At 47.0% G+C, this 27432-nt stretch overlaps 1 protein-coding gene across 3 annotated transcripts in view; it reads left to right on the top strand.

Annotated features, from left to right (window-relative positions):
* The first annotated feature begins 403 nt into the window (after window positions 1–403).
* FAM20A (FAM20A golgi associated secretory pathway pseudokinase) overlaps window positions 404–27432 on the top strand; it is a 255523-nt gene continuing 228494 nt past the window's right edge. The window contains exons 1-2 of one of the 3 annotated variants that reach the window (XM_073660368.1): window positions 404–558; window positions 9932–10116. In XM_073660368.1, coding sequence (XP_073516469.1) covers window positions 9951–10116 — 166 coding nt within the window. In that variant the 5' untranslated portion in view covers window positions 404–558; window positions 9932–9950. Of the gene's footprint in view, window positions 724–9931; window positions 10117–27432 lie in introns of all 3 variants that reach the window. The other 2 variants (XM_073660367.1, XM_073660369.1) reach the window with 2 other exon arrangements.

Here is a 27432-nt window from a genome sequence, read left to right as displayed (position 1 = left end):
ATACACTGCACAGTACCACCTCTCCTCTCCTGTATATACACTGCACAGTACCACTCCTCCTGTATATATACACTGCACAGTACCACTCCTCCTGTCCTGTATATACACTGCACAGTACCCCCTCTCATCTCCTGTATATACACTGCACAGTACCACCTCTCCTCTCCTTTATATACACTGCACAGTACCACCTCTCCTCTCCTGTATATACACTGCACAGTACCACTCCTCCTGTCCTGTATATACACTGCACAGTACCCCCTCTCCTCTCCTGTATATACACTGCACAGTACCACCTCTCCTCTCCTGTGTGGTCACAGTACCATGTGCACTGTATATTTGTACACCCCATGCTATCCGGTTACGCCCGATGCTCACGCTGACCTCCGGCCTGTGACACGTGTAGGGCGGCGGTTGTCGTGTGTTGGGCGTGTTGGGCGATGCTGGGTGCTGTTGACAGATCTTGTGCTGGCTGTCACGCGTCTCTGAAGCTGACAGGATCTTCGCACAATCCCGGATTGACTTTGCTGTCAGCGGATTTCGGCTTTTGCCCGATAAGTAAATATCTGGTGATCTGCGTGACGTGTCAGGTCGGGGTGACCCTGTGGGCACAGCTCTAACAACGAGGGGGCATGGTACATCAGTACACTCCGCTCCTGACATACTCTGTGCTGCTGAGGCGATGGCTATACTACTGACCATCACCTACAACCTACAAACCAGGTGATGGCAGGCGGGGAGTGGAGTGGTGGTTGCACAATGGCCTGGGGTCTTCTGTGCACTGACCTTCGGTCTGTGCTAGTTTTCTATTAACTATTCGGCAGATTTGTCTGTAACTCAGGAGCCACCTCCCCTGGTTCCTGTGGAGGGGATAGAGGGGTCCGCAGAAAAAAGCTCAGATGTCTTCTGAGCGGTCCTTGTTATATTGAGGTTGACGAGAAAGGGTCCTGGGAGGTCTAGATCTAAGTGCAGCTTAATAATGTGACAGAACCCCACCATCCCGGAATCACCAGACCCCACCATCCCAGCGTTACCGGACTCCACCAACCTGGTGTTACCGGACCCCACCATCCCAGCATCACCAGACCCCACCATCCCGGCATCACCAGACACCTCCATCCCAGAGTCACAGGACCTTCTCATCTTGACATCAGTGTACTCCCCCATTTCAGCAACACCGGACCCCACCATCCCGGCATCACCGGACACCTCCATCCCAGTGTCACAGGACCCTCTCATCTTGACATCAGTGTACTCCCCCATTTCAGCAACACCGGACCCCACCATCCCGGCATCACCGGACACCTCCATCCCAGTGTCACAGGACCCCCTCATCCCAACGTCAGTATATTCCCCCATCCCAGCATCACTGGACCCCACTATCCCGGGATCACCAGACACCTCCATCCCAGAGTCCTGGGTCCTTTGACTCTGGGATGGTGGGGTCCGGTAACACCAGGATGGTGGGGTCCAGTAACGTCGAGATGGTGGGATCCGGTGATGCTGGCATGGGGGAGTACACTGACGTTGGGATGAGGGGGTCCTGTGATGCTGGAATGGTGGGGTCCGGTGATACCGAGATGGTGAAATCCGGTGATGCTGGGATGGGGGAGTACACTGACATTGGGATGAGGGGGTCCTGTGACTCTGGGATGGAGGTGTCTGGTAATGCTGGGATTGTGGTGTCCGGTAACGCCGAGATGGTGGGATCCGGTGATGCTGGCATGGGGGAGTACACTGACGTTGGGATGAGGGGGTCCTGTGACTTTTGGGATGAGGTGTCTGGTGATGCCGGGATGGTGGGGTCCAGTGATGCTGGGATGGGGGAGTATACTGACGTTGGGATGAGGGGGTCCTTCCCGGCGCTACCGGACTCCACCATCCTGGTGTCACCGGATCTCACCATCCTGGCGTCACCGGACGCCACCATCCCGGCATCACCGGGACCCCACCATCCCGGCGTCACAGGACCCCCTCATTCCAACGTCAGTATTCTCCCCCATCCCGGCATCACCATACATCACCATCCCAGAGTCACAGGACCACCTCATCCCAATGTAAGTGTACTTCCCCATTCCAGCATCTTGGCGTTACTGGACCCCACCATCCCAGCATCTCCGGACCCCACCATCCCAGCATCTCCGGACCCCACCATCCCAGCATCTCCGGACCCCACCATCCCTGCATCTCCGGACCCCCCCATCCCAGGGCCCCACCATCCCAGCATCATGAGGCAGCCTCTGTAGTCGTGAGCGGTCCCGGTGGGCTACATGGAAGAGCGGGTCCTGGCTGGGTGTTGGTGTTAGTGTTGTGTGAGCCTCAGATAAGACATTTTGCAAATCCTCCGCTATTTTCATATAAAAGGACTTGGAATCTGAAGGATATGTCAGGTAGGGCTGATGTGCGCCCTCTTGTGGTTGGCAGACACACTACACTTACTGGAGTAAAGAGGACTGGCCGTTACCCCTGTGCGAACTGCATTCATTGGGGTCATTTATTAAAGGGTAACACTTTTGTGCATCCTGTAACCAAGCAAACATTTATTATTAACCATTTGATGACTTGTGATTGGGATTTTGTCATTTACAACTCGGGATGTAAAAACCAGATGAACCGTCATAGATCCATTATACGCCATGTTTGGAGATTTTACTATTTGATGGTTGTTGCAGACGTGTCAGTGGTGTTGGTTACACAGCTATGAGAAGTTGTCCAGAAAGATGTGATCTTATCACCCCCCCCCCCCGTGAATTCTCATCGAGCCTTATATCATGTCCATACAGGGGAAGTTCGGGGTCCACTGACATCGGCCATAAGGGACGTAGTATTGTGAGGAAATAGGGTTGAGCGCTTTCCTCCATTGGGGAAGCTGCTCCACTTATCCTCCTTCCCGTTGGGTTTACGAGCCCCAGCTAATGGCTGGTGTCACCTGACCGGTACGATGTTAGTCCCTGTACCTATAGTTCTGGAAACCTTTCCCCCATTAGTATGTACAATGGATTTATTCCTGGGCTCTTGATACTTACTGAATATTTAAATATCTTCTAGTATTTTGCCAATCTGAGATGTGCCAGCACTTCCGGTTTTCCGGAACTAGTTTCCTGTGACTTACCCGTCTGACATGCGCAATACACTAAATGCAACGCCGGAATTCCGCATTGTTCTATCTGTATAATTATGGACACCTGTGTTTTATGAATTAATCAACTAATTATATACTATTGTGAAACTATGGATTATGTATTTGATTAACTGTGAGGAGCATTAAGGGCTTCAGAAGCTGCGATGTCTAATCATGTAAATGGTGTCCTAGGCACAAGTTCTGCACGGCACGAAATGCACTTTATTTGTACAATTGTATCTTCATTTATGTATTGTTAAATGTGTATATATATATATATATATATATCAGGATGGGATTGAACCTGAAGGGAACTGAAAGTAACTGGATACTTGGACACTGTACACAATGTTTGTGTTTGTTTTCACTCTCACCCCCATAATCTTTCACCTTTCTAGCCCCCCTAATCCCTACACCTAGTAAGGAACTGGTCATCTCTCCATCCTCCCCATCCATCTCACCTCCTCCTCAGAACTATTCCTCAATATTCACTCCTGTGTCTTCAAACACAGGCAGCCACCTCATGCCATCTCCTGCTCCCACCTGCTAACACTTTCCCTGCTCCTCCTCACTGCTGGTGATATCTCTCCAAATCCTGGTCCTCCTCACCTTATCCCCACAGTCACTTCCTTCTCCTATCCACAATCTATCACAAACTCTCACAACCTTTCTAACCTCATATACATCTGCCCAGTCCCCGCTTCTCCAGTCCCACTAACAGGAGCTCTCTGGAACGCTCGCTCCGTCTGCAACAAACTTTCCCACATCCATGATCTTTTCATCACTAACAAACTTTCCTTCCTCTGCATTACCGAAACCTGGCTCACTCCCTCTGACACAGCCTCCCCAGCTGCACTTTCGTACGGTGGATTCCATCTTTCTCACACACCCCGCTCCAATGGCAAGCATGGCGGAGGAGTAGGTTTTCTCCTGTCAGATAACTGCTCCTTCACCCACATCCCACTGCCACCCTCCATTACTCTCCCCTCTTTTGAAGTGCACTGTGTGCGCATCTACTCCCCCCCCAACCTCCAACTGGCTGTCATCTACCGCCCCCCAGGATCAACCACCACTTTCTTTGACCACTTCACCACCTGGCTACTTCATTTCCTCTCCGTTGACATCCCCACTATCCTCATGGGCGACTTTAACATCCCCATTGACACTTCCCACTCATCTGTCTCTAACCTTCTATCCCTCACTTCCTCCTTTGGTCTTACTCAGTGGTCTTCCACACCCACCCACAAAGACGGCCACACACTGGACCTCATCTTCACCCGCCTCTGTTCCCTATCTAACCTCTCTAACTCACCTCTCCCTCTCTCTGACCACAACCTGCTTACATTCTTTTCCCTCTCCTCTTCAGGGCAACAATCCTCACTCCACAAACTTGCATACCCTCGTAGAAATCTCAGACACCTTGACCTACACTCACTCTCTGAATCCCTTCTCCCTCTTACAGACACAAGTTGCTTACATGATGCAGACATTGCTGCTGCTGCTTTATACAACACCACAACAGCTGCAGCTCTCGATTCGGTCACCCCTCTCACACATACCAAAGCTCGCACAATCAACAGGCAACCCTGGCACACCAACCTGACTAAAGAACTGAGGCGGGCTCCCAAGGTTGCTGAGCGGAGATAGAAAAGGTCCTACTCCAATGAGCACTTCATCACAATCAAACAGTCCCCCACTTCTTTCAAGTCATAAAATCATGGAATGGTAGAGTTGGAAGGGACCTCCTGGGTCATCTGGTCCAACCCCCTGCTCAAAGCAGGATTCACTAAATCATCTCAGACAGATATCTGTCCAGCCTCTGTTTGAAGACATCCATTGAAGGGGAACTCACCACCTCTCGTGGCAGCCTGTTCCACTCATTGATCACCCTGTCAAAAAGTTTTTTCTAATATCTAATCTGTGTCTCCTCCCATTTAGTTTCATCCCATTGCTTCTAGTCTTTCCTTGTGCAAATGAGAATAAAGATGATCCTTCTACAATGTGACAGCCCTTGAGATATTTGTAGACAGCTATTAAGTCTCCTCTCAGTCTTCTTTTTTGCAGCTAAACATTCCCAAATCCTGCAACCGTTCCTCATAGGACATGGTTTGCAGACCAGTCACCATTCTGGTCGCTCTTCTCTGAACTTGCTCCACTCACTGCAGCAAAACAAACCTACTTCTTATCTCTCATATCCTCCCTCTCCTCTTATCTCAGCCAAAGACTTTGCCTCATTCTTCAAGCAGAAGATTGACACCATCAGACAAAGCTTTTGCCTAAAGCCCCCACAGCCCCTCCTCACACCTACTCAACCCTCTTCCTCCAAAACCACCTTCTCCACCATTTCTGAAGATCAACTTTCCTCTTTACTCTCCAAATCACACCTCACCACCTGCGAACTTGACCCAATCCCGTCCCACCTCATCCCCAACCTTACCACTATCTTCATCCATCCCTAACCCACCTTTTCAACCTGTCACTAACAACTGGTATTTTCCTCTCATGCTTAAAACATGCCTCAATCACACCCATCCTCAAAAAGCCCTCCCTTGACCCAAGGGATGGCTTGACGCTCTGACTAGCTATCGCCCCATATCACTTCTCCCCTATGCCGCAAAACTACTGGAACAACACGTCCACCTTGAACTGTCCTCCCACCTCTCCTCCTGCTCCCACTTTGACCGCCTCCAATCTGACTTCCAACTGGACCATTCTACTGAAACTGCCCTGACTAAAGTCACCAACGACCTACTAACCACCAAATCCAAGTGACACTACTCTGTCCTCCTCCTCCTGGACCTTTCCTCCTCCTCCTGGACCTGTCCTCCCTCCTCCTCCTCCTTGACCTGTCCTCCCTCCTCCTCCTCCTGGACCTGTCATCTGCCTTCGACACAGTGGACCATTCCCTCTTACTACAAACTCTCTCATCTCTCGGCATCACAGACTTGGCCCTATCCTGGATCTCCTGATACCTAACAGACCGGACATTCAGTGTCTCCCGCTCACACACTACCTCCTCATGTCGCCCCCTAGCTGTCGGTGCCCCCCCAAAGTTCAGTTCTAGGACCCCTGCTCTTCTCCATCTACACCTTTGGCCTGGGACAGCTCATGGACTCACGGCTTTCAGTATCTCCTCTATGCTGATGACACACAGATCTACCTCTCTGGACCCGATATCACTTCCCTACTAACCAGAATCCCAGAATATCTGTACGCCATCTCATCCTACTCTGCTAGATTTATAAAACTTACCATGGACAAAACAGAATTCATCATCTTTCCGCCATCTCATTCAACCCTGCCAGAACTCCGGCCTCAGCGGACTGCCGCAGCGCTGGTGACTCTCACCAGACACCACAGGTGGCGTCACGAACTTTCCAAATTATCCCCTTTTGAGGAGTGACCGCAGGGTACGGGCCCGGGAGCCGACTACTGCGACATCCCCCAAGACCAGGCATTAAGGCACGGGCGCCGAGTCATCCCAATCCCCTGGGCACGTCACAAGCTCGCTGCCTCGGGGTAACCCTGGACTCTGATCTCCCGGATCCGCACATTCCTCAACCACGAATCTGCAAAAACACTAGTGCACGCCCTCATCATCTCCTGCCTTGACTACTGCAACCTCCTGCTCTGTGGCCTCCCCTCTAACACTCTCGCACCCCTCCAATCTATCCTAAACTCTGCTGCCCGACTAATCCACCTGTCCCCCCGCTATTCCCTGGCCTCTCCCCTCTGTCAATCCCTTCATTGGCTCCCCGTCGTCCGGAGACTGCAGTTCAAAACCCTAACCACGGCATACAAAGCCATCCACAACCTGTCTCCTCCATACATCTTGGACCTAGGGTCCAGGAGGAGGAGGACAGAGTAGTATCGCTTGGATTTGGTGATCAGTAGGTCGTTGGTGACTTTAGTCAGGGCAGTTTCAGTGGAGTGAGGCGGTCAGATGCCAGATTATAAGCATATATACCAGGATGGGGGGGTCTGGTGTAAACAGAGCTCACAAGCAGAGACGGCTGCGGTGGCCCTGACATACACGAAGGCTCATTGTAAACCAGCCGTGCAACCCTGGATGGTCCAGATAATAATAATAATTTTTATTTCTATAGCGCCAACATATTCCGCAGCACTTTACATTTTAGAGGGGACTTGTACAGACAATAAAGACATTACAGGATAACAATAATCACATAAATCACCAGATACCCGGAGGAGAGAAGGTCCTGCTTGGAAGCTCACAGTCCAGATGGATGGAGTAGTGGATGGTTGTGGACGGCCACCATGTCCCAACAAGGCTGCGACATCAGCAAGGAGGTGGCGGAGTCATGTTTTTGGCCAGGATCATGGGGAGAGCTGGTAGGTCCTTTAGGATCCCTGAGGGTGTGAAAATGACCTCGCCAAAGTATATGGAGGTTCTCACTGGCCACTTTCTTCTATGATACAAAAAGAAGAGCCGTGCCGTCCTCAGCAAAATCATCTTCATGCTGACAATGTCCCATCTCATGCTACAAAGAAACTTCCGAGTCATCGGCTGCTATGGGCGTAAAAGGAGAGAAACTCATGGGGCGGACACCACCCTCCCCTGGCCTCAGCCCTACTGAGAACCTTTGGAGTGTCCTCAGCAGAAGATCTATGAGGGTGGAGACCGATCACATCAGATCAGCAGATCTGGGGGCGATTCTGACACCTGGCAAAGAAATTCAAGCTGAAATTCTCCAAAAACTCCCAAGATCAATGGAGGAGAATTGTGGAGGAGACGTCCTAGAAGCTCCGATGTTACATGGACCTCGGCCTGTTCTGAGGTCTCTGATGTCAGTGAATGTGACGTCTTAATGCCCCCGATCCCACAGATCACCGCTCTCAGATCTTTACAACCTTTAAATGTCTGGACTCTTGTTCTGTAGAATTTTCTGCTTTCTGAGGTCTTTTTAGTTTTGGATAAAATCCTGTTCTCATTGGGAGATTTGTCCAAAAATAGTGATTTATCCTCTAACGTTCGATGATCGGACATTGTACGACTCGTCTGCATCCAGGAGAAAAACAACATTCGTGGAAAAGTTTGGACCACGGTGTTTGTGCTGGTGATATTTCGTGGTGGTATTTGCTATATTGCAGTATTATTACTAAGCCTTATATAACGGTATTATTGGAAACATAGGTCTTGTAGTAAATCTTGATTTCCTGCAGGGAGGATAATATTAGTAATGGAGACCCCCATCTGGGGAAGGCACTTATTACATTCAGATTTCTTCACCTTCTATACGATCAGTAATGAAATTATCATCAGAGACATGAATTGCCTAATAATTCTGCCAGAGCGTAGTGATGATAGGAATGATGGCGGTGATGAGAGCAGTGATGGATGATAGGAATGATGGTGGTGATGAGAGCAGTGATGATAGGAATGATGGTGGTGATGAGAGCAGTGATGATGATAGGAATGATGGTGGTGATGAGAGCAGTGATGATGATAGGAATGATGGTGGTGATGAGAGCAGTGATGGATGATAGGAATGATGGTGGTGATGAGAGCAGTGATGATTATAGGAATGATGGTGGTGATGAGAGCAGTGATGATAGGAATGATGGTGGTGATGAGAGCAGTGATGATGATAGGAATGATGGTGGTGATGAGAGCAGTGATGATGATAGGAATGATGGTGGTGATGAGAGCAGTGATGGTGATAGGAATGATGGTGGTGATGAGAGCAGTGATGGATGATAGGAATGATGGTGGTGATGAGAGCATTGATGATGATAGGAATGATGGTGGTGATGAGAGCAGTGATTATAGGAATGATGGTGGTGATGAGAGCAGTGATGATGATAGGAATGATGGTGGTGATGAGAGCAGTGATGACGATAGGAATGATGGTGGTGATGAAAGCAGTGATGGTGATAGGAATGATGGTGGTGATGAGAGCAGTGATGATGATAGGAATGATGGTGGTGATGAGAGCAGTGATGATGATAGGAATGATGGTGGTGATGAGAGCAGTGATGATGATAGGAATGATGGTGGTGATGAGAGCAGTGATGGTGATAGGAATGATGGTGGTGATGAGAGCAGTGATGATGATAGGAATGATGGTGGTGATGAGAGCAGTGATGATGATAGGAATGATGGTGGTGATGAGAGCAGTGATGGTGATAGGAATGATGGTGGCGATGAGAGCAGTGATGATGATAGGAATGATGGTGGTGATGAGAGCAGTGATGGTGATAGGAATGATGGTGGTGATGAGAGCAGTGATGATGATAGGAATGATGGTGGTGATGAGAGCAGTGATGGTGATAGGAATGATGGTGGCAATGAGAGCAGTGATGATGATAGGAATGATGGTGGTGATGAGAGCAGTGATGGTGATAGGAATGATGGTGGTGATGAGAGCAGTGATGGTGATAGGAATGATGGTGGTGATGAGAGCAGTGATGATGATAGGAATGATGGTGGTGATGAGAGCAGTGATGGTGATAGGAATGATGGTGGTGATGAGAGCAGTGATGATGATAGGAATGATGGTGGTGATGAGAGCAGTGATGGTGATAGGAATGATGGTGGTGATGAGAGCAGTGATGATGATAGGAATGATGGTGGTGATGAGAGCAGTGATGGTGATAGGAATGATGGTGGCAATGAGAGCAGTGATGATGATAGGAATGATGGTGGCGATGAGAGCAGTGATGATGATAGGAATGATGGTGGTGATGAGAGCAGTGATGATGATAGGAATGATGGTGGTGATGAGAGCAGTGATGGTGGGGATAATCAGAAATTTTTCTTTCTTTCTTACTGTTTTTTCTAACTTGCAGGCGGCGGCGCTCCCATCAAATGGACCAGAACCTCACAAGCCCCCTCATAGATGCCAGGTTTGACTTCCACACCCCATGGCTGCAGTTCCACCTAGGGATCAGTAAGCAGTACCTCTATCCTCGCTCTAGTCCAGTGGTGGAGCAGCTTTTGGAGAGAATGAGGAAGCAGACGATAATCAGTGCCGGTAAGTGCCGAGAAGATGGCCGCTTTCATATTGGGAAGTAGAAATCACAGTCAGTGGTTGCATGGAGTTGATGAATGGCTGTTTTTATTGAGGGGGTTGTCCAGAGATGTTGGTAATGAGGCTGGGCTCACAATCTGGGAATGGATGGAATTGGGTTCAGGCAATTAGGTTGAGGCCTTGCAATGATGTTGGTGACGAGGCTGGGCTTGCATTCGAAGTTGGATGAGATCAATGTCTTGCAGTGATGTTGGTGGTGAGGACGAGCTCACAGTCAGGGGTTGGATCAAATTGAGGTTTTGCAGTTATGTTGGTGGTGAGGACGAGCTCACAGTCAGGGGTTGGATCAAATTGAGGTTTTGCAGTTATGTTGGTGGGGTGGCTGAGCTCGCAATCGGGGGTTGGATGGGATTGAGGTTTTGCAGTGATGTTGGTGATGAGGATAGGCTCACAGTCATTGGTTGGATGGGATTGAGGTCTTGCAGTGATGTTGGTGATGAGGATGGCTTCACAGTCATCAATTGGATGGGATTGAGGTCTTGCGATAATGTTGGTGATGAGGCCAGGCTCACAATCTGGAATTGGAGGGGATTGAGGTCTTGCAGTGATGTTGGTGATGAGACCAGGATCACAGTTGACGGGTTGATGAGATTGAGGTCTTACAGTGATGTTTATGATGAGACCATCAGTTGGATGTGATTGAGGTCTTGCCATGATGGTGATGATGAGGTCGGGCTCACAATCGGAGATTGGATGTGATTGAGGTCTTGCAATGATGGTGATGATGAGGTCGGGCTCACAGTCAGGGGTTGTATGGGATTTGGGTCTTGCAGTAATGTAGATGTTGAGGACGGGCTCACAGTCAGGGGTTGGATGGAATTGAGATTTTGCAGTTATGTTTGTGAAGAGGCCGGCCTCATAGTTGGGGGTTGAATGGATTTAAGGTCTTGCAGTTATTATTATTTATTTATATACAGTGGTGGCCAAAAGTATTGGCACCCCTGCAATTCTGTCAGATAATACACAGTTTCTTCCTGAAAATGATTGCAATCACAAATTCTTCGGTCTTATTATCTTTATTTAATTTGCTTGCAAGGAAAAAAACACAAAAGAGAATGAAGCAAAAATCAAATCATTGATCATTTCACACAAAACTCCAAAAAAGGGCCGGACAAAAGTATTGGCACCCTCAGCCTAATACTTGGTTGCACAACCTTTAGCCAAAATAACTGCGACCAACCGCTTCCGGTAACCATCAATGAGTTTCTTACAATGCTCTGCTGGAATTGTAGACCATTCTTCTTTGGCAAACTGCTCCAGGTCCCTGATATTTGAAGGGTGCCTTCTCCAAACTGCCATTTTGAAATCTCTCCACAGGTGTTCTATGGGATTCAGGTCTGGACTCATTGCTGGCCACCTTAGAAGTCTCCAGTGCTTTCTCTCAAACCATTTTATAGTGCTTTTGGAAGTGTGTTTTGGGTCATTGTCCTGCTGGAAGACCCATGACCTCTGAGGGAGACCCAGCTTTCTCACACTGGGCCCTACATTATGCTGCAAAATTTGTTGGTAGTCTTCAGACTTCATAATGCCATGCACACGGTCAAGCAGTCCAGTGCCAGAGGCAGCAAAGCAACCCCAAAACATCAGGGAACCTCCGCCATGTTTGACTGTAGGGACCGTGTTCTTTTCTTTGAATGCGTCTTTTTTTTCCTGTACACTCTATGTTGATGCTTTTTCCCATCTACTTTTGTCTCATCTGACCAGAGAACATTCTTCCAAAACGTTTTAGGCTTTCTCAGGTAAGTTTTGGCAAACTCCAGCCTGGCTTTTTTATGTCTCGGGGTAAGAAGTGGGGTCTTCCTGGGTATCCTACCATACAGTCCCTTTTCATTCAGACGTCGACGGATAGTACGGGTTGACACTGTTGTACCCTCGGACTGCAGGGCAGCTTGAACTTGTTTGGATGTTAGTCGAGGTTCTTTATCCACCATCCGCACAATCTTGCGTTGAAATCTCTCGTCAATTTTTCTTTTCCGTCCACATCTAGGGAGGTTAGCCACAGTGCCATGGGCTTTACACTTCTTGATGACACTGCGCACGGAAGACACAGGAACATTCAGGTCTTTGGAGATGGACTTGTAGCCTTGAGATTGCTCATGCTTCCTCACAATTTGGTTTCTCAAGTCCTCAGACAGTTCTTTGGTCTTCTTTCTTTTCTCCATGCTCAATGTGGTCACACAAGGACACAGGACAGAGGTTGAGGCAACTTTAATCCATGTTAACTGGCTGCAAGTGTGATTTAGTTATTGCCAACACCTGTTAGGTGCCACAGGTAAGTTACAGGTGCTGTTAATTACACCAATTACAGAAGCAGCACAGGATTTTTCAAAGGGTGCCAATACTTTTGTCCACCCCGTTTTTAGGTTTGGTGTGGAATTATATCCAATTTGGCTTTAGGACAATTCTTTTTGTGTTTTTTCATTGAAGACAAATTAAATGAAGATAATAAGACCAAAGAATTTGTGATTGCAATCATTTTCAGAGTATTATCTGACAGAATTGCAGGGGTGCCAATACTTTTGGCCACCACTGTAGTGCCATTGATTCCATGGTGCTGTACATGAGAAGGGGTTACATACCAGATACAGATATCACTTACAGTAAAGAACTAACAATGATAGACGGGTACAGAGGGAGGAGGACCCTACCCCTGCAGGCTTACATTCTACAGATACATTGTATATTATTATTATTTATATAGCGCCATTGATTCCATGGTGCTGTACATGAGAAGGGGTTACATACCAGATACAGACATCACTTACAGTAAAGAACTAACAATGATAGACGGGTACAGAGGGAGGAGGACCCTGCCCCTGCGGGCTTACATTCCACAGATACATTGTATATTATTATTATTTATATAGCTCCATTGATTCCATGGTGCTGTACATGAGAAGAGGTTACATACCAGATACAGACATCACTTACAGTAAAGAACTAACAATGATAGACGGTACAGAGGGAGGAAGACCCTGCCCCTGGGGGCTTACATTCTACAGATACATTGTATATTATTATTATTTATATAGCTCCATTGATTCCATTGTGCTGTACATGAGAAGAGGTTACATACCAGATACAGATATCACTTACAGTAAAGAACTAACAATGATAGATGGGTACAGAGGGAGGAGGACCCTGCCCCTGGGGGCTTACATTCTACAGATACATTGTATATTATTATTATTTATATAGCTCCATTGATGCCATAGTGCTGTACATGAGAAGAGGTTACATACCAGATACAGATATCACTTACAGTAAAGAACTAACAATGATAGACGGATACAGAGGGAGGAGGACTCTGCCCCTGCAGGCTTACATTCTACAGATACATTGTATATTATTATTATTTATATAGAGCCATTGATGCTATGGTGCTGTACATGAGAAGGGGTTACATACCAGATACAGATATCACTTACAGGAAAGAACTAACAATGATAGACGGGTACAGAGGGAGGAGGACCCTGCCCCTGGGGGCTTACATTCTACAGATACATTGTATATTATTATTATTTATATAGCTCCATTGATTCCATGATGCTGTACATGAGAAGGGGTTACATACCAGATACAGATATCACTTACAGTAAAGAACTAACAATGATAGACGGGTACAGAGGGAGGAGGACCCTGCCCCTGGGGGCTCACATTCTACAGATACATTGTATATTATTATTATTTATATAGCTCCATTGATTCCATGGTGCTGTACATGAGAAGGGGTTACATACCAGATACAGATATCACTTACAGTAAAGAACTAACAATGATAGACGGGTACAGAGGGAGGAGGACCCTGCCCCTGGGGGCTCACATTCTACAGATACATTGTATATTATTATTATTTATATAGCTCCATTGATTCCATGGTGCTGTACATGAGAAGGGGTTACATACCAGATACAGATATCACTTACAGTAAAGAACTAACAATGATAGACGGGTACAGAGGGAGGAGGACCCTGCCCCTGGGGGCTCACATTCTACAGATACATTGTATATTATTATTATTTATATAGCGCCATTGATTCCATGGTGCTGTACATGAGAAGAGGTTACATACCAGATACAGATATCACTTACAGTAAAGAACTAACAATGATAGACGGGTACAGAGGGAGGAGGACCCTGCCCCTGGGGGCTTACATTCTACAGATACATTGTATATTATTATTATTTCTATAGCGCCATTGATTCCATGGTGCTGTACATGAGAAGAGGTTACATACCAGATACAGATATCACTTACAGTAACTAACAATGATAGACGGGTACAGAGGGAGGAGGACCCTGCCCCTGGGGGCTTACATTCTACAGATATATTGTATATTATTATTATTTATATGACGCACCCCCTGGGCCATGTGCAAGGGATACCCGGAGCCGGATCTCGATGGGGGTAGTAGTCCTTGTGGCGGTGACCCGGTCCGTGCCCAGGGTGTCAAACTAAGTGGCAGTCTATGGCAGTAGATGTTAATTTGATCGACTACGCCACCCGTTGAGTGCGGCTTTGAAGCCGCCGCTGCAGAACAGTCCGCTGAGGCCGGTGGTATTTGTGCAGCAGTGATGGTATAACCCCCAACGGGAGGGGTATGGCCTCGGGGCAGCAGGTGTGGATGATGGGTGTAGTTATGTTGTAGAAAGGAGAGTCAGAGACTTGAGGTGCAGTTTCAGGGTTTTTACTCACGGTTGTTCTCTCAGTCACTCTGGCCTTGAGTGACCACCCGAGCCGTGCTGCGTCCACCAGGTCCTGGACTCGGCTAACCCCCAGGCAGTTCTGAAGCGTGGTCCTGAGCTCCCTTCTCTCTCTGTCTCTGGCCGTTCCCACCAGGGATCCACCTTTGGCCGGCTCCCTCGGGTCTCTTAGTGGTCAAACCTCCTCTGGGTTCCCTGACCCTATGCTTGGTGTGCCTTTCTGGTGGATTTGGTGAGGGTCGTGGCAAATCTTGACCACGACCTCCGGTTCCTGGCTGAGGATAAGTGGCCTCCACCAGTTCGGGTTCCGGTACCCGTGTCCGCCAACCCTTCACCCTTTCTGGTCTGTTTCTGGGTTCTTGGGGTTCCCTCTGTCTTTCTCTCTGGGTCCTTCTTTCTCCTCTCTCCTCTGCAGGCTTGGCTCTGGAGCTGGGCCCAGCCGGAGCCACAGCTCCCTGTCAGCCCTCCTGGCTGAGCTCCTCTGCTCTGCTTCTCCTCCTCTCTGAACTGAACCCTGATCTAAGATGGTGCCCACCATATATACTCCCTCTATGTGTGAGCCCAGGTGACTAGCACCCAATGAGCTCCTAGCTTTACCCAGACTACTCCCCCTATCTGCCCCTACACTACTGGGATGTTCCACCCCCCTCCCACTCCAGCCAGGGACAGACGCTGTCGTACCTGCACATATACTTGGTGGGAGTACCATAGTTCTGTCCCCCGGAAATGGGATGTATGTAGTGCATGCAGCCTACTGAGCTCAGTCCCACACTCCATCCTTACCCGGGAGTGGAATACCACACCTCTGGAGTGAGGTGCAATACCCCTGTAGCAGCCGAATCCTCAGGGTGCTACATTCCCCCCTGGTAAACCACAGCACGTCCTCGGGCTGTAAAAGACTAAAATATCCAAAAACATACAATTTTTTTCAAAACATCATAAACATATAAAACACTATATATATATCAGCAGCATAATACTCTTCATATAAAACTTTTCATTATAAACATTTTTGACCTGTGGCCACTTGTGCAAATTGTGACCAGGTAAGTGCCACAGTCTCTGGTAGAAAAAACAGTTTCCTATAAAACCGGTAGGGGGCACTTTTAGGAAGCGCAACTATTTACAAGGGATATGGCCGCTCTCAGTCCTCGGCCAGTGGGGAAAAGGGGATGGCTACTCACAGTCCTCAGCCTGTGGGGAGATGGGACACACTGGAACAGTTCACTGGTCCCAACGGGGACTATAATGGTAACAGTTATTGTACCTTCACGGGTAACTATTTACAGTGCTCCTACTGTACATCAGTGGTGACGTCCTCCTGCTCCTTCCTCCGTGTACCCTTCAGACCCGTCCGGGTCCTCTTGCTCCTCCTGACACCTCAGCTCTTTCTCTGTCAGTCGGTGTACATGAAGGGCATAGGGTCCTTTGGCACATTGGTGCCGGGTGAAGGTGACCTCATCACCCAGGTAAAGGTCACGACCTCTGTGTCCCTCCGGTAGGTGGGACTCGACATCTCTTCTGGTCACGAAGACGTCGCCGGGGGTGTGATGATCTCTGATGAAGCCCCAACCGTGCTGCAGTTGGAATTTGATTACAGTCCCGGTGGCACGGGGACCGTGGGCTGCACGGGGGTTCCTTCGGGTCCGGCTCTTTTGTTCTGCACTCTTTACTTGCAGCCGCTCCTCGCGGACCCGTCTCTTTCTCCGTTCTCGCTCAAAGACTTCCAACTGCTGGCGGCAGCACTCCGCACGCTCAGTTGCAGCCGCCCGGGTCTCTTGAGTGAACCCGATGAGGTCTCCTCCTGCGGGGTCCCACTCAAACTGCGCCTCCTCTAACGAGAGCGGGGTCATCTTGACGGGCGCCGGAACCGGGATTAGGGGCTCATCCAGGGGTCTTTCTTTCCGGAGTCGGGGATGGTGGTACTCCGGTGGCCACGAAAAGGGCTGCCCATCCGGGCAAGTGTGCTGGGCAAACAAGTCTTCACCCAGGGGCGGCACAGTGGAAGTTGAGGGCGCGGTGGTGGCAGCGGCACCCGGGATCACTAGGCCTTGCGACCAGGCTTGGGGTACCCTGAAGGTAAAGGGCACCGTGAAGACGGTGGCGCCCGGGGGCACTCGGCCTTGCGACCAGGCCGGTGGCGTCTCCTGCTTGGCCGCGCTCAGGGTTGAGGCGCGTGACGTCACAGGGGGCGTGGTCGCGGCTCCTGCTTGGGGCCTAGTCTGGAGCGGTAGCGGTGCGGCAACGGGCACGATCAGTGGGACTTCGGGCTCCGCGACGGGGAGCGGGGGTAGGCTTACGGTGGCTGGGTTTGGGGTAGTGACGTCCCCTTTACTTGCCTCCGTCTCTTCAGCTCCCTCTGCGGCGTCGTCTCCGGCCTCCGTCCCTTCTGCATCCTCTTCAGGGGCAGGCGTGCTCCTCGTTGCGGGTGGTGTGCTCCGCTGGCGGGCTCCAGCCTGCTGGGCCATCTCCCTGCTCCATTCCGTCAGCGTTTCTCGCTGCACCTGGGCCATCCTCCGTGCGAGGCCCTCCAGCGCGGTCTGTGCACGCTCCCGGTCTCGGGGGAGCTGTGCCAGGATCTCCACCAGGTCTTGTGGGGTGGTGGCTTGCATCAGGCTCCTGACCACAGGGTCGGTGCTGCCTGCCTCTCCCTCCATCTCCGGGTACGGCTCCTCCAGACTTCTCCAAGCTGCTCCCATCTTCTCTCTTTTGTTCTGTCTCCGCCCCCATTGAGGGCGGTCCTGGGGCAACTTGGTGATTGACAGCTCCAGGGGCAGTTCTCTCACACTGATGGACATCGCTAGCATCGCAGCCTCTGCTGGTGGGGGCGGTCTTCGTTTTTGGCGCCATTCTTGGTCCTGGCCCACGATGGGAGGTCGTCTCTTACTACCCTCTGGCACGCCCATAATGGCGTCCGCTCTGCCAGGGCGGGAAATCCTCTCAGATGGCGGGAACCGCTTCCCAATGGCGGGAAACTCTGTGGATGGCGGGAAAAGACTGCAGATGGCGGGCAAACGGCGGGAAACGATCCGAGATGGCGTCCGATGGCGGGGACCCTCCGGAATTGGCGGGAGACTTCTTTTTGAGGTAAATGTGAACTTTTCTTCAGGCACGCAGTACCCGGTGGTTGCGGGCACGGAATCCTGCCGACTACGCCAAAGTTGACGCACCCCCTGGGCCATGTGCAAGGGATACCCGGAGCCGGATCTCGATGGGGGTAGTAGTCCTTGTGGCGGTGACCCGGTCCGTGCCCAGGGTGTCAAACTAAGTGGCAGTCTATGGCAGTAGATGTTAATTTGATCGACTACGCCACCCGTTGAGTGCGGCTTTGCAGCCGCCGCTGCAGAACAGTCCGCTGAGGCCGGTGGTATATGTGCAGCAGTGATGGTATAACCCCCAACGGGAGGGGTATGGCCTCAGGGCAGCAGGTGTGGATGATGGGTGTAGTTATGTTGTAGAAAGGAGAGTCAGAGACTTGAGGTGCAGTTTCAGGGTTTTTACTCACGGTTGTTCTCTCAGTCACTCTGGCCTTGAGTGACCACCCGAGCCGTGCTGCGTCCACCAGGTCCTGGACTCGGCTAACCCCCAGGCAGTTCTGAAGCGTGGTCCTGAGCTCCCTTCTCTCTCTCTGTCTCTGGCCGTTCCCACCAGGGATCCACCTTTGGCCGGCTCCCTCGGGTCTCTTAGTGGTCAAACCTCCTCTGGGTTCCCTGACCCTATGCTTGGTGTGCCTTTCTGGTGGATTTGGTGAGGGTCGTGGCAAATCTTGACCACGACCTCCGGTTCCTGGCTGAGGATAAGTGGCCTCCACCAGTTCGGGTTCCGGTACCCGTGTCCGCCAACCCTTCACCCTTTCTGGTCTGTTTCTGGGTTCTTGGGGTTCCCTCTGTCTTTCTCTCTGGGTCCTTCTTTCTCCTCTCTCCTCTGCAGGCTTGGCTCTGGAGCTGGGCCCATCCGGAGCCACAGCTCCCTGTCAGCCCTCCTGGCTGAACTGAACCCTGATCTAAGATGGTGCCCACCATATATACTCCCTCTATGTGTGAGCCCAGGTGACTAGCACCCAATGAGCTCCTAGCTTTACCCAGACTACTCCCCCTATCTGCCCCTACACTACTGGGATGTTCCACCCCCCTCCCACTCCAGCCAGGGACAGACGCTGTCGTACCTGCACATATACTTGGTGGGAGTACCGTAGTTCTGTCCCCCGGAAATGGGATGTATGTAGTGCATGCAGCCTACTGAGCTCAGTCCCACACTCCATCCTTACCCGGGAGTGGAATACCACACCTCTGGAGTGAGGTGCAATACGCCTGTAGCAGCCGAATCCTCAGGGTGCTACATATATAGCGCCATTGATTCCATGGTGCTGTACACGAGAAGGGGTTACATAACAGATACAGATATCACTTACAGTAAAGAACTAACAATGATAGACGGGTACAGAGGGAGGAGGACACTGCCCCTGCGGGCTTACATTCTACAGATACATTGTATATTATTATTATTTATATAGCTCCATTGATTCCATGGTTTTGTACATGAGAAGGGGTTACATACCAGATACAGATATCACTTACAGTAACTAACAATGATAGATGGGTACAGAGGGAGGAGGACCCTGCCACTGCGGGCTTACATTCTACAGATACATTGTATATTATTATTATTTATATAGCACCATTGATTCCATGGCGCTGTACATAAGAAGGGGTTACATACCAGATACAGATATCACTTACAGTACAGAACTAACAATGATAGACGGGTACAGAGGGAGGAGGACTCTGCCCCTGCGGGCTTACATTCAACAGATACATTGTATATTATTATTATTTATATAGCTCCATTGATTCCATGGTGCTGTACATGAGAAGGGGTTACATACCAGATACAGATATCACTTACAGTAAAGAACTAACAATGATAGACGGGTACAGAGGGAGGAGGACCCTACCCCTGGGGGCTTACATTCTACAGATACATTGTATATTATTATTATTTACATAGCTCCATTGATTCCATGGTGCTGTGCATGAGAAGGGGTTACATACCAGATACAGATATCACTTAAAGTAAAGAACTAACAATGATAGACGGGTACAGAGGGAGGAGGACCCTGCCCCTGGGAGCTTACATTCTACAGATACATTGTATATTATTATTATTTATATAGCACCATTGATTCCATGGTGCTGTGCATGAGAAGGGGTTACATACCAGATACAGATATCACTTACAGTAAAGAACTAACAATGATAGACGGGTACAGAGGGAGGAGGACCCTGCCCCTGTGGGCTTACATTCTACAGATACATTGTATATTATTATTATTTATATAGCTCCATTGATACCATGGTGCTGTACATGAGAAGGGATTACATACCAGATACAGATATCACTTACAGTAAAGAACTAACAATGATAGACGGGTACAGAGAGGAGGACCCTGCCCCTGGGGGCTTACATTCTACAGATACATTGTATATTATTATTATTTATATAGCTCCATTGATTCCATGGTGCTGTACATGAGAAGAGGTTACATACCAGATACAGATATCACTTACAGTAAAGAACTCTCAATGATAGACGGGTACAGAGGGAGGAGGACCCTGCCACTGCGGGCTTACGTTCTGCAGATACATTGTATATTATTATTATTTATATAGCGCCATTGATTCCATGGTGCTGTACATGAGAAGAGGTTACATACCAGATACAGATATCACTTACAGTAAAGAACTAACAATGATAGACGGGTACAGAGGGAGGAGGACCCTACCCCTGGGGGCTTACATTCTACAGATACATTGTATATTATTATTATTTATATAGCTCCATTGATTCCATGGTGCTGTGCATGAGAAGGGGTTACATACCAGATACAGATATCACTTACAGTAAAGAACTAACAATGATAGACGGGTACAGAGGGAGGAGGACCCTGCCCCTGGGGGCTTACATTCTACAGATACATTGTATAATATTATTATTATTTATATAGCACGATTGATTCCATGGTGCTGTACATGAGAAGAGGTTACACACCAGATACAGATATCACTTACAGTAAAGAACTAACAATGATAGACGGGTACAGAGGGAGGAGGACCCTACCCCTGGGGGCTTACATTCTACAGATACATTGTATATTATTATTATTTATATAGCTCCATTGATTCCATGGTGCTGTACATGAGAAGAGGTTACATACCAGATACAGATATCACTTACAGTAAAGAACTAACAATGATAGACGGGTACAGAGGGAGGAGAACCCTGCCCCTGTGGGCTTACATTCTACAGATACATTGTATATTATTATTATTTATATAGCTCCATTGATTCCATGGTGCTGTGCATGAGAAGGGGTTACATACCAGATACAGATATCACTTACAGTAAAGAACTAACAATGATAGACGGGTACAGAGGGAGGAGGACCCTGCCCCTGCGGGCTTACATTCTACAGATACATTGTATATTATTATTATTTATATAGCGCCATTGATTCCATGGTGCTGTACATGAGAAGGGGTTACATACCAGATACAGATATCACTTACAGTAAAGAACTAACAATGATAGACGGGTACAGAGGGAGGAGGACCCTGCCCCTGGGGGCTTACATTCTACAGATACATTGTATAATATTATTATTATTTATATAGCACGATTGATTCCATGGTGCTGTACATGAGAAGAGGTTACACACCAGATACAGATATCACTTACAGTAAAGAACTAACAATGATAGACTGGTACAGAGGGAGGAGGACCCTACCCCTGGGGGCTTACATTCTACAGATACATTGTATATTATTATTATTTATATAGCTCCATTGATTCCATGGTGCTGTACATGAGAAGAGGTTACATACCAGATACAGATATCACTTACAGTAAAGAACTAACAATGATAGACGGGTACAGAGGGAGGAGAACCCTGCCCCTGTGGGCTTACATTCTACAGATACATTGTATATTATTATTATTTATATAGCTCCATTGATTCCATGTTGCTGTACATGAGAAGAGGTTACATACCAGATATAGATATCACTTACAGTAAAGAACTAACAATGATAGACGGGTACAGAGGGAGGAGAACCCTGCCCCTGTGGGCTTACATTCTACAGATACATTGTATATTATTATTATTTATATAGCTCCATTGATTCCATGGTGCTGTGCATGAGAAGGGGTTACATACCAGATACAGATATCACTTACAGTAAAGAACTAACAATGATAGACGGGTACAGAGGGAGGAGGACCCTGCCCCTGCGGGCTTACATTCTACAGATACATTGTATATTATTATTATTTATATAGCGCCATTGATTCCATGGTGCTGTACATGAGAAGGGGTTACATACCAGATACAGATATCACTTACAGTAAAGAACTAACAATGATAGACGGGTACAGAGGAGAAGGACCCTGCCCCTGGGGGCTTACATTCTACAGATACATTGTATAATATTATTATTATTTATATAGCACGATTGATTCCATGGTGCTGTACATGAGAAGAGGTTACACACCAGATACAGATATCACTTACAGTAAAGAACTAACAATGATAGACTGGTACAGAGGGAGGAGGACCCTACCCCTGGGGGCTTACATTCTACAGATACATTGTATATTATTATTATTATTTATATAGCTCCATTGATTCCATGGTGCTGTACATGAGAAGAGGTTACATACCAGATACAGATATCACTTACAGTAAAGAACTAACAATGATAGACGGGTACAGAGGGAGGAGGACCCTGCCCCTGGGGGCTTACATTCTACAGATACATTGTATATTATTATTATTGATATAGCTCCATTGATTCCATGGTGCTATACATGAGAAGGGGTTACATACCAGATACAGATATCACTTACAGTAAAGAACTAACAATGATAGACGGTACAGAGGGAGGAGGACCCTGCCCCTGCGGGCTTACATTCCACAGATACATTGTATATTATTATTATTTATATAGCTCCATTGATTCCATGGTGCTGTACATGAGAAGAGGTTACATACCAGATACAGATATCACTTACAGTAAAGAACTAACAATGATAGACGGGTACAGAGGGAGGAGGACCCTGCCCCTGTGGGCTTACATTCTACAGATACATTGTATATTATTATTATTTATATAGCGCCATTGATTCCATGGCGCTGTGCATGAGAAGGGGTTACATACCAGATACAGATATCACTTACAGTAAAGAACTAACAATGATAGACGGTACAGAGGGAGGAGGACCCTGCCCCTGCGGGCTTACATTCCACAGATACATTGTATATTATTATTATTTATATAGCTCCATTGATTCCATGGTGCTGTACATGAGAAGAGGTTACATACCAGATACAGATATCACTTACAGTAAAGAACTAACAATGATAGACGGGTACAGAGGGAGGAGGACCCTGCCCCTGTGGGCTTACATTCTACAGATACATTGTATATTATTATTATTTATATAGCGCCATTGATTCCATGGCGCTGTGCATGAGAAGGGGTTACATACCAGATACAGATATCACTTACAGTAAAGAACTAACAATGATAGACCGGTACAGAGGGAGAAGGACCCTGCCCCTGCAGGTTTACATTCTACAGATACATTGTATATTATTATTATTTATATAGCTCCATTGATTCCATGGTGCTGTGCATGAGAAGGGGTTACATACCAGATACAGATATCACTTACAGTAAAGAACTAACAATGATAGACGGGTACAGAGGGAGGGGGACCCTGCCCCTGGGGGCATACATTCTACAGATACATTGTATAATATTATTATTATTTATATAGCACGATTGATTCCATGGTGCTGTACATGAGAAGAGGTTACACACCAGATACAGATATCACTTACAGTAAAGAACTAACAATGATAGACGGGTACAGAGGGAGGAGGACCCTACCCCTGGGGGCTTACATTCTACAGATACATTGTATATTATTATTATTTATATAGCTCCATTGATTCCATGGTGCTGTGCATGAGAAGGGGTTACTTACCAGATACAGATATCACTTACAGTAAAGAACTAACAATGATAGACGGGTACAGAGGGAGGAGAACCCTGCCCCTGTGGGCTTACATTCTACAGTTACATTGTATATTATTATTATTTATATAGCTCCATTGATTCCATGGTGCTGTGCATGAGAAGGGGTTACATACCAGGTACAGATATCACTTACAGTAAAGAACTAACAATGATAGACGGGTACAGAGGGAGGAGGACCCTGCCCCTGGGGGCTTACATTCTACAGATACGTTGTATATTATTATTATTTATATAGCACCATTGATTCCATGGTGCTATACATGAGAAGGGGTTACATACCAGATACAGATATCACTTACAGTAAAGAACTAACAATGATAGACGGTACAGAGGGAGGAGGACCCTGCCCCTGCGGGCTTACATTCCACAGATACATTGTATATTATTATTATTTATATAGCTCCATTGATTCCATGGTGCTGTACATGAGAAGAGGTTACATACCAGATACAGATATCACTTACAGTAAAGAACTAACAATGATAGACGGGTACAGAGGGAGGAGGACCCTGCCCCTGTGGGCTTACATTCTACAGATACATTGTATATTATTATTATTTATATAGCGCCATTGATTCCATGGCGCTGTGCATGAGAAGGGGTTACATACCAGATACAGATATCACTTACAGTAAAGAACTAACAATGATAGACCGGTACAGAGGGAGAAGGACCCTGCCCCTGCAGGTTTACATTCTACAGATACATTGTATATTATTATTATTTATATAGCTCCATTGATTCCATTGTTTTGTACATGAGAAGGGGTTACATACCAGATACAGATATCACTTACAGTAACTAACAATGATAGATGGGTACAGAGGGAGGAGGACCCTGCCACTGCAGGCTTACATTCTACAGATACATTGTATATTATTATTATTTATATAGCACCATTGATTCCATGGCGCTGTACATAAGAAGGGGTTACATACCAGATACAGATATCACTTACAGTACAGAACTAACAATGATAGACGGGTACAGAGGGAGGAGGACTCTGCCCCTGCGGGCTTACATTCAACAGATACATTGTATATTATTATTATTTATATAGCTCCATTGATTCCATGGTGCTGTACATGAGAAGGGGTTACATACCAGATACAGATATCACTTACAGTAAAGAACTAACAATGATAGACGGGTACAGAGGGAGGAGGACCCTACCCCTGGGGGCTTACATTCTACAGATACATTGTATATTATTATTATTTACATAGCTCCTTTGATTCCATGGTGCTGTGCATGAGAAGGGGTTACATACCAGATACAGATATCACTTACAGTAAAGAACTAACAATGATAGACGGGTACAGAGGGAGGAGGACCCTGCCCCTGGGAGCTTACATTCTACAGATACATTGTATATTATTATTATTTATATAGCACCATTGATTCCATGGTGCTGTGCATGAGAAGGGGTTACATACCAGATACAGATATCACTTACAGTAAAGAACTAACAATGATAGACGGGTACAGAGGGAGGAGGACCCTGCCCCTGTGGGCTTACATTCTACAGATACATTGTATATTATTATTATTTATATAGCTCCATTGATACCATGGTGCTGTACATGAGAAGGGATTACATACCAGATACAGATATCACTTACAGTAAAGAACTAACAATGATAGACGGGTACAGAGAGGAGGACCCTGCCCCTGGGGGCTTACATTCTACAGATACATTGTATATTATTATTATTTATATAGCTCCATTGATTCCATGGTGCTGTACATGAGAAGAGGTTACATACCAGATACAGATATCACTTACAGTAAAGAACTAACAATGATAGACGGGTACAGAGGGAGGAGGACCTTGCCACTGCGGGCTTACGTTCTGCAGATACATTGTATATTATTATTATTTATATAGCGCCATTGATTCCATGGTGCTGTACATGAGAAGAGGTTACATACCAGATACAGATATCACTTACAGTAAAGAACTAACAATGATAGACGGGTACAGAGGGAGGAGGACCCTACCCCTGGGGGCTTACATTCTACAGATACATTGTATATTATTATTATTTATATAGCTCCATTGATTCCATGGTGCTGTGCATGAGAAGGGGTTACATACCAGATACAGATATCACTTACAGTAAAGAACTAACAATGATAGACGGGTACAGAGGGAGGAGGACCCTGCCCCTGGGGGCTTACATTCTACAGATACATTGTATAATATTATTATTATTTATATAGCACGATTGATTCCATGGTGCTGTACATGAGAAGAGGTTACACACCAGATACAGATATCACTTACAGTAAAGAACTAACAATGATAGACGGGTACAGAGGGAGGAGGACCCTACCCCTGGGGGCTTACATTCTACAGATACATTGTATATTATTATTATTTATATAGCTCCATTGATTCCATGGTGCTGTACATGAGAAGAGGTTACATACCAGATACAGATATCACTTACAGTAAAGAACTAACAATGATAGACGGGTACAGAGGGAGGAGAACCCTGCCCCTGTGGGCTTACATTCTACAGATACATTGTATATTATTATTATTTATATAGCTCCATTGATTCCATGTTGCTGTACATGAGAAGAGGTTACATACCAGATACAGATATCACTTACAGTAAAGAACTAACAATGATAGACGGGTACAGAGGGAGGAGAACCCTGCCCCTGTGGGCTTACATTCTACAGATACATTGTATATTATTATTATTTATATAGCTCCATTGATTCCATGGTGCTGTGCATGAGAAGGGGTTACATACCAGATACATATATCACTTACAGTAAAGAACTAACAATGATAGACGGGTACAGAGGGAGGAGGACCCTGCCCCTGCGGGCTTACATTCTACAGATACATTGTATATTATTATTATTTATATAGCGCCATTGATTCCATGGTGCTGTACATGAGAAGGGGTTACATACCAGATACAGATATCACTTACAGTAAAGAACTAACAATGATAGACGGGTACAGAGGGAGGAGGACCCTGCCCCTGGGGGCTTACATTCTACAGATACATTGTATAATATTATTATTATTTATATAGCACGATTGATTCCATGGTGCTGTACATGAGAAGAGGTTACACACCAGATACAGATATCACTTACAGTAAAGAACTAACAATGATAGACTGGTACAGAGGGAGGAGGACCCTACCCCTGGGGGCTTACATTCTACAGATACATTGTATATTATTATTATTATTTATATAGCTCCATTGATTCCTTGGTGCTGTACATGAGAAGAGGTTACATACCAGATACAGATATCACTTACAGTAAAGAACTAACAATGATAGACGGGTACAGAGGGAGGAGAACCCTGCCCCTGTGGGCTTACATTCTACAGATACATTGTATATTATTATTATTTATATAGCTCCATTGATTCCATGGTGCTGTGCATGAGAAGGGGTTACATACCAGATACAGATATCACTTACAG

Source organism: Phyllobates terribilis, unplaced genomic scaffold, assembly GCF_046119375.1.
Source record: "Phyllobates terribilis strain yellow unplaced genomic scaffold, ASM4611937v1 Scaffold_25__1_contigs__length_18738178, whole genome shotgun sequence".
In the NCBI taxonomy this organism is placed as follows: Eukaryota; Metazoa; Chordata; class Amphibia; order Anura; family Dendrobatidae; genus Phyllobates; species Phyllobates terribilis.
The sequence above is the reverse complement of the archived record's forward strand: the minus strand, read 5'-3'. Positions and strand labels throughout refer to the sequence as shown.